At 37.4% G+C, this 9,046-nt stretch overlaps 1 protein-coding gene across 1 annotated transcript; it reads left to right on the top strand.

The window, feature by feature from the left end:
• Positions 1–1,251: 1,251 nt before the first annotated feature.
• On the top strand, positions 1,252–6,224 carry LOC139452907 (ATP synthase subunit e, mitochondrial-like). The gene is made up of 4 exons (XM_071234538.1): positions 1,252–1,374; positions 3,445–3,499; positions 5,667–5,768; positions 6,064–6,224. The coding sequence occupies exons 1-4, from the start codon at positions 1,252–1,254 to the stop codon at positions 6,108–6,110; spliced, it is 327 nt and encodes a 108-aa protein (XP_071090639.1). The 3' UTR covers positions 6,111–6,224.
• The last annotated feature ends 2,822 nt before the right edge of the window (positions 6,225–9,046 follow it).

Genomic DNA, 9,046 nt, shown 5'->3' with positions numbered 1-9,046 from the left:
GATTTGAGGGTTTTTTCCTCTTTGGTGGGTATCTGTTAAAGCATGCCAATGTTTTCACAATTTTAATTTTTAGTGTTTATACAGTATTCATTTCACTTTCAATATGCCAAGTACTTCTACTACATTGAGTAAAAAGTATGTGTTATCTTTAAAAATTATTGAAACGTACATTTTGCTGAATTCGGCCTGATAAAAGATGATGACAACTGTTTGTTTGATCAAATTCCTCAAAAGTGAAGGATGATCTGCACCATACATTAAATGGGCATTCAACACCAGAAATGCCCCAAGTATCACATTTCACCTCCTCGGTATTCAGCTCCGATTCTCTTTTGCTATCAAGTTGTTGCTTGCAATGATAAACATGAGTTAGTTTGAATGATAATACGTACGTTGGCCGCTTTGAAAACATTATCACGGATCGAGTGTCAGCTTAATGTGGGAGGACGCCTGGAGTGAAGCAGGTCCTAGACATTTAACACTTTCGTGAAATCAATGAGCACGAGATCAATGGAGCCTTCAAACCTTGAAACGCGGCCAGGGGAAATCTGGGATTTGAACCCACGATCACAGGATCTGCTCAGCGCCTTCGACAACAGGTGCCATTGACCAGTGCCATATAGTCACACAGGGATTGCTACTACTTCACGCACAGTTACCTTATCGGGGAATCATTAGATGTATTTTACGTTTCGCTTGCGGCCCTTTAAAAACATTCTTAGGGTCGGTTATCAACACAAATGCAAATAATAATATTTCGATATATTTATATGATCTCGCACATTTTCGCTTTCGCTGGATTGAAATTTAAAAAAAGGAGGCCTGGAATGGTACCTGCCTGGAATGGTACCATTGTTTTCCTTCAGCAGATCTAAACGGGATTGCGCGGTTTGATATAAATAACACGGTGGTAGTTTCTTAACCACCCGTGTGCGAAATACGCTGTAGTCGGAAAGCGCACGTTAAATCTTCTATATCAGTCAGTCTTCTTAACCACATGAAGCCATGCATACCATCATAAAAATCAGTCTTAGGAAGCAGATGAAACAGAAAAAAGCCATATATGATATATCATTGCGGGTTTCGATTCAAGACTTACCATATCCCCGGCTGGCTGTACAAGGTGTGATCTATGCCGTCTAAGCTCGATAATACACCAACAGACACATCGAACACTGTAGACACCCGATCCATTTAAAAAGCTGTTATGATCTCCTCAGCCTCTGACACTACAGTGCGATACCACGCTGCATGCGACTGCTACACAGCGGATTCCAGATCAAGTGTCCGCGACAACTTTTCGTATCAACCGTCCTTGCTTCTCTCAACATGGCGACCTTAGGAGCTCCGAAAAGTATCTCTCCATTAATTCGAGTTAGTGTTGTTATTGCATTATATTTTTACATCTTTCATTGATAAACACTTAAGTAATATGTCTGAATTTGACGTTGAATTTGTATTTGGTTTTACACGGTCATGATAACCTTAGTCAATGATACGGCTCAAGAATCCTTGCGAGGTTTTTGTGTATATTCAGGGATACATGCATGTCAGAATGAAGTTCTTTATCAAACTAAGACCTGCAAGTGTGTATCTCTTTAGTCACTAACGCCTGTCATCTGTGTAACTGACTCGCTGACGCAACGTCATGTCTTGTTATTTTGAAATGCAGAAACACATAACTGGTAAATTACACAATAAAAGGCATGCTCAATGTAGTTCTTGCCCTTGGAAAACAGCATTCCGGTGCCTAAGATTGTAAATGTGGCATTAAGCCTATAATTAGGAGATGACTATTCTGGGTTCTCAATGTAGAGCTAGGTCACCTGTATATTTTACTGCGCAAAATTTGATTTGGAACAGACCGCTGTAATGTAGCTGGAATATTGCTAAGTGTGGCGGTAAACAACAACTACACACACCAAACTAGGATAGTCCACTGGTAGGATTTTGTGTTCACTGCGCCATACAAACTGTCATGTTTCAAGTCCTTAACATATTTGAAGTCAGTCTACGGCCACTATGAAATGATGAATCTCAGAATCAAACTAAACTTTACAATTTCAAGATACAGCATTAGACTATATGTGAAACTATATGATAATTAATAACCGTTTTAATAACAGTTTGCATGTTGGTTATGAACAAAAAAATTGACAATGATATCCCTGCATTGTAACCTTTCTGAGTCATATCATAACACTAGCAGTAGCATTAGTGGAATGTTCTTGCACCTATGAAAGAGGGAAATATGTAAATCTGCACACTTATGTGAATATCATGAATATTACATGGTTACCACTGCCACTGGAAAACCTGGAAATGTGTTGGAAACATTTCCAGTCAGGGAAATATCAGGGAATTCACTAAAAACTTCAAAATCAGGGATTTATCAGGGATTTTTTGCTCTTGGAACTCATACTCTCTATTATTTAATGGTTGTGGCAGCAACTCAAATTTAAGCAATGGAGTTTATTCGTTTGAAAAAGGGGTATTTGTCAAATTTTACTATATCAAGGTCCAGGTCAATGTGGCTGATAGGGATTTGCGCCCCTTACCTCCAGAGCTAACTAAATTCTAAATTTAAAATATTTTGAGTAAAATATTACATTGCCTTGGTATTAGTTTACCATTTGAAATTTCAGAAATCAGTTTGAATGTAAAATTTCAAATCTCATAAAGTTCTACTGTTCAAGAACAAACAAAATAAATGCAATTAGGATTCTATAAAGCTCTTTGTTAATGAAAAGTGTATCAGTGTTAGATAAATCATTGGAAAAACTTATGGTGACTTCAGTTGTGGTTATAATTATCTATTCCCTGGTGACCTTTGAAAGTGCAGATGTATATTTGAATGGTTAGTTTGTGAAATGCTGTGCATGAATGTTGCACTGAAAGTAGTGATGGTATTTACTTTATTATAATGTTACTAATTAGTTCATGTTCATGTTTCTAAAGTTGTGAGATCCTAGTCCTGAAGTCCATTTTCAAAAATTGTAATACTTGTTTTGATTAGGCAATGATTGATGGAGTTAATTTGTAGTTTAAATTCTTTAAATGGTGGCAGATGGATGGCCTTAAGGGGAGGATAATTACTTGGTGACTTAGCTTTCCTTAAACCAAACATAACACACTTTTGTACAGAAATATCTAAAAAAGACGTTTCCATTGGTCTATTTTAAAGCTGTTTATATAATAAAGTTAAAACACCACTCCCAGTTGTTATAATGGAGGCCGTGTAATGCAGTCTGGAAAAGTTCTAAGTTCTCTGGAAATATCAGGGAAATGTCAGGTAATTTTTGGGAAGAAAAAAAGTGGGAACCATGTATTAGCATGCTATCATACTGTATTCCAGTGTAAAATATAGTTTTGCATCAAGCATTCCATTGTTACAAGTCAATCAGATATTTATGAAATGATATTTTTTGCCCTTTACATTTTCAGTTTGGCAGATATGCTGCATTGATAACAGGTGTCATATATGGCAGCTCAAGACTCAGTAAGTACTGAAGAGATTATTCGTCATTTGATTCAGTATATCAGTCGGTGCAAAATACATCTGAGCCTACTAGCCCGAACATCGCTATTAGTATCATTTTCAGTAGATTTCACACGTTACCACATGGGATATCATTAACAGAGCTAACTACAGGATGGGATTTCAGTCTTTTTCTCCACTGCACCTAGTGCAGGCTGAAGTTAACAATTGACAATTGGAAAATTGCACATATTAACGTTTTTCTTTGTGTGCTTAAAATCCCCAAATGTCTGTAACAGTGTCAGACTACAGGAAACATATGCTTTGTAATGAAGTAATTAAAAAGGAAATATTCATACTGTCATGTTCTGTTGTTAGCGGAATACGTTTTCTAATCGTGCAACTTCAAAACACTTAACATAGGGCGTTTTCAACGGTAATAGTAAGAACTTAGATCCTATTTTAATGAGACTGAGGTAATCTAGACATGATTTATCATGTTTTGTTTATTTTAAAGCATTAATTGTTTACTGTTAAGTAAGCTTCTAGCAGCCACGAGCCGATGCGTCTCACATCAAAACATGGGGCTGTGAACTTACGGTCTGATGACTACAGAGTACGCTGATCACTGTCGGATTAACAAGACTGTTAAGGAGTAATTTCAGCATATCGTTTCAAATTAGTTGTGTTGGGGTCGGAGAGGGAGACTGTTGGATTAATTGGTCTAAATAGCACTGATTTAATTGATCCACATCGTTAGTGTCGGATGAAGCCGATTGTCGGATTAATGAGACTCGACTGCATATATGTGATTGTACGAATAACTGTTTTGTGTGTGATCGAGTATATATATGATAGATGAGTATTTTGTGTTCAGATTGGCTGACTGTCAAGGAAACGGTGATCCAGTATATAATCTTATTGTCAAAAGAAATGTGAACCATTGAAATATAGAGAGAAGTATGTATGTAAAGAAGAGATGTTTCGAATGTGTACCACTTAATGACTTCTTAATGACTTAACTTACAATCAGCCAAAGTGTCTATATTCTTATTATGATATGCGGCATGTGAAGTCTTGCACGAGACAAATGGTGCATCTCGAGTCACGTGGCGTTACATGTGATGCGTTCATGAGTGTCGGTTCACTCAACAAAACAGTATGTTCATTTGTGCATCAAATTATCTCATATCTCTTGAATATGAGTAATTCTTCATCTATTAACCAACATGTATGGTATTCACGTTTCTCTTGTCAGTGAGTATATATGTGTATATATATATATATATATATGAGTAAGTATTTTGTGTTCAGATTGTCTGACTGCCAAGGTGGTTGTGATATAGTATATATGTGTATATATATATAAGTGTTTTGTGTTCAGATCGGCTGAGTGCCAAGGACGTAGTGATCCAGTATATATATGACATATGATTGTGTTTTGTGTTCAGATCGGCTGAGTGCCAAGGACGTAGTGATCCAGTATATATATGACATATGATTGTGTTTTGTGTTCAGATCGGCTGAGTGCCAAGGACGTAGTGATCCAGTATATATATGACATATGATTGTGTTTTGTGTTCAGATCGGCTGAGTGCCAAGGACGTAGTGATCCAGTATATATATGACATATGATTGTGTTTTGTGTTCAGATCGGCTGAGTGCCAAGGACGTAGTGATCCAGTATATATATGACATATGATTGTGTTTTGTGTTCAGGTCGGCTGAGTGCCAAGGACGTAGTGATCCAGTATATGTATGACATATGATTGTGTTTTGTGTTCAGGTCGGCTGAGTGCCAAGGACGTAGTGATCCAGTATATATATGACATATGATTGTGTTTTGTGTTCAGATCGGCTGAGTGCCAAGGACCTAGTGATCCAGTATATATATGACATATGATTGTGTTTTGTGTTCAGATCGGCTGAGTGCCAAGGACGTAGTGATCCAGTATATATATGACATATGATTGTGTTTTGTGTTCAGGTCGGCTGAGTGCCAAGGACGTAGTGATCCAGTATATATATGACATATGATTGTGTTTTGTGTTCAGATCGGCTGAGTGCCAAGGAGGTCGTGATCCAGTATATATATGACATATGATTGTGTTTTGTGTTCAGGTCGGCTGAGTGCCAAGGACGTAGTGATCCAGTATATATATGACATATGATTGTGTTTTGTGTTCAGATCGGCTGAGTGCCAAGGAGGTCGTGATCCAGGAACAAGAGGACAAGCTCAGAGTTATCCGGGAAGCCAAACTCAAGGCGGAGAAAATCCAGGCTGAAAAAGGTTTGTAACATGTCCTCATAATGCACTGATGCAGGACAATGCTTTATAAGCAAATTCTTTTTATTTCAAATCATTTATTTTTTTATTAACTTGAATATTACTGTTGACCTTAACTCTGATGAGTCTATAAAACTATATACCTACTGATACTCTGATGAGGCAAGTAAACTATATTCCACCTATATTTTGTAAAACATTGTGTATTTTCATGTATGTAGTTAACTGAATACATGCTGAATATTTCTTTCTGTATGGGATAAGTGATGGTACTGATTCTGTAACTGTTGTGTTTCAGTGGAGATGGCCATGTTAGCCAAGGAGGCAGGAATAGCACAAAGCTAGTGACGTTAGACGATTATCCTGTTGCAACTGTTAGATGTGTGAACTTAACATGATTTCATCGTTTTTGAAGTATGAATGTACATAGGAACTGAGAATAAACATTCTGAAAGGCAATGTGTTTTTAGCATCACGACTTATAATTCCATTTATGTAATGCACCAGATTCAACAAGTTGATTCTCATTGCACCACGTCACACGATAGCCAGGTATACTGCTTTATGATTCAGGACTAACCATTTGATATTCAGGGGGTGGGGGGACAAGGGAGTTTGGCGGTTTGTTTGAACAAATTAATTTGGCCCCAAGTGTACGTTGTGATATAACGGGAAATACTTTTGAATACCATTAAACACAATTCACTCGCTCACTCATTTAAGTACATTTGTGTTCTTGAAGGAATTATTTGAAATATAAATTGACAAAATTTTGATCTTGATAAATTGTGGTAGCCACAAAGCAAGAAAATTGTTGGACCTGAGGTCGAATGTATAGTAATTTACATATATATTTGATATGTAAAACAGTAATAAGGATGTACATACATAGATGAAATGATAAAGGTCAATATTGTACAGGTCACAATATGTACATAATCATTCAGATTTTGGAATATTCGACTATCTGTAATTAATATAATATATACGCATCCATAAAGAAGTATAGGTTTAATTTTTAAATCAAATATTTTGAAAATTGGGAATTTTCAGTATGTCCAATCCAATTTGGAAACATTCAATAGTGACTTCCCTATTAAAGGCCAAATGTGACACTGCTCTTGTTGAATTTCAAGCTGGAGTCATCAATAGTCGAAAATTACTTCTATAACATCAATAAAATCAATTCATGTAAATAGGGCGAAAATTGCATGCCTCTCTTCACATGTATCAAAACTTTCATTAAAAAGTGAAAATAAAATTGGGCTTAATAGACAACAGTATTTTAGTCTAAGAGGGCTATTGAAATATGTGGTAAGTCCACTGTTCCATGTATACATACTGAAATAGAAGAAGGCATAGATTGAATCCTATTCAACATTTTGACAGGTTGACAGGTAGTCCACATCTGGAGAACATACATGGTTTTCTTTCTGCAGATTAATATGCATTTTTAAAATCCATAAGGGCAGCATGGAGTATACCTCTTCTACATTTACTTGCATATTTAAGTACATGAGCAGTTAGTGTGAACAAGTTATCCATTGCTGCAATTCGCGGCCTAAAATCCTCACATATTTTGTTATTATTTTCAGTCAATGTTTTTTATCGACAGTTAAGTGCTGTTGCAAATATATGATATACAAGGTTTATGAGAGCAACACAATTGGACGTGATAGTGCAAGCCCAAGAGGGGAGCCTTCAGTGGAGGTTTGAAGGATGCCAACAGTGTCCTTTCAGGTACTGAGGCAGTTAGTTCCATGGTGAAGTCACCTGCGTAATTGTGTTTAACTCGGCAATGTTTCAGCTATGTGACACTTCAGTCTATAAATAATTGAGTCTGCATCAGACAATCCCAGCAACAATACATGACACTTTTTTTATTCCTGTACCCCTGTTACATATATATCTCTGTTGCCAGGGAACTACAGTGCTAAACATGAGAAAACCAACAAACACATGTAGAACTTGACAATAACAACACACAGATAGCATTCACTCACTATTCACACACATATTAGGGCTAATTCATAACATTATAATGTAAGATTTTATATCAGCTTCTCTAAGTGGTAATTCGTATGTGTTCTTCGAATAAAACATGATACATTGCCCATTTGGTATAAAACTAATTAAGACTATTTTCACTCAAAGAATAGTCTTTTCAATATAGTATCTTATTTTTAAATCGTTCTTAAAATGTACAAAACATGGTAGGACATTTTTCATCTTATGTTTATGCAAGAAATGGTGGTGGTGCGGTGAAATGGGGGTTAACAAGATTGTTGCACTTATATAGCAACGTGGATGTTGCATACCTTGCAGGTGTGTGTGCCTGCATGTACTAGTCTAGACTAATGCAATTTTGGAGTGCTAGCCGACTGAGATACCATGCCTCAGTTTAACATGAATACCCTACTCATACTCAGTATACAGACTCTGAATCGACCAGTCATTGTCTTAGCCTCTTAACGCCGAGCGCAGGGCAGGGTAACAACAAGTACCATCTTTTTCCGTCTTTTGGCATGGCAGCCGGGGACCGAACCTTCGGCTCTCCGGACAGTTGTTATATCCGCTAGACCACGAAGGCAGTTGGGGTACAATGAAACCAATAAACCATGACATTGGGATACACTGACCCACAATTGACAATTACGCTGGGGTACGATGACGTTGGGACACATTGACATGCCATTGACTAAGACACCAAGCCTGACCACCCGATCCATCTGGTCGCCACTTACGACCTGCATGGGTTGCTCAGGACCATTCTAATCGAGAATTCTCAATGATTAATCCACATAATATTATGATAGAATTCATTAGAACAGTGTGATCCGGTTTGTGTTTTGAAAATATATTTGTGTCGTCTCGTAGCATGCGCCATTGTCAAAATCTTGAAGTCAGTTATGGATTCGATGGGTAGGCAAATACAGGACCTAAAATCGGGTGTTTCTCGCTTCCTTTTGATATTCCGGGGAAGTGTCTGTTTCCAGTATTTTCATGCCTGGGTGACTTGGCCATCACATGTAGTCGTGCACTCACTCACTCACTCATTCACTCGTGATGGACGGGGCCAATGCAGGTGTGTCAAGTTAAATGTGTGATACAAACTACACTCAATTTGATATGCTAATTCCTTGACCTGCGCTCTTCAATATTCGTGTACGTTTTAAAGCAACGACCTTTGGAAATGTCAGGTTCCCCTGAGACCGGTAATTTACACCTTAATTGTCGCCGGTGTTCTCATCCCTCACCGGATACTGGTATCATCAGCTAGA

This window comes from Haliotis cracherodii, unplaced genomic scaffold (genome assembly GCF_022045235.1).
Source record: "Haliotis cracherodii isolate W230 unplaced genomic scaffold, xgHalCrac1.p SCAF_9, whole genome shotgun sequence".
Lineage (NCBI taxonomy): Eukaryota > Metazoa > Mollusca > Gastropoda > Lepetellida > Haliotidae > Haliotis > Haliotis cracherodii.
This window is presented reverse-complemented; position numbering and strand designations above follow the sequence as displayed.

Excerpts from the sequence above, each read along its gene's own strand:
- LOC139452907 (XM_071234538.1), top strand. The coding sequence starts at position 1,252 with ATGCGACTGCTACACAGCGGATTCCAGATCAAGTGTCCGCGACAACTT. Across the intron at positions 1,375-3,444 it reads GTATCTCTCCATTAATTCGA|TTTGGCAGATATGCTGCATT; the intron begins GTTAGTGTTGTT and ends TTACATTTTCAG. Across the intron at positions 5,769-6,063 it reads GAAAATCCAGGCTGAAAAAG|TGGAGATGGCCATGTTAGCC; the intron begins GTTTGTAACATG and ends GTTGTGTTTCAG.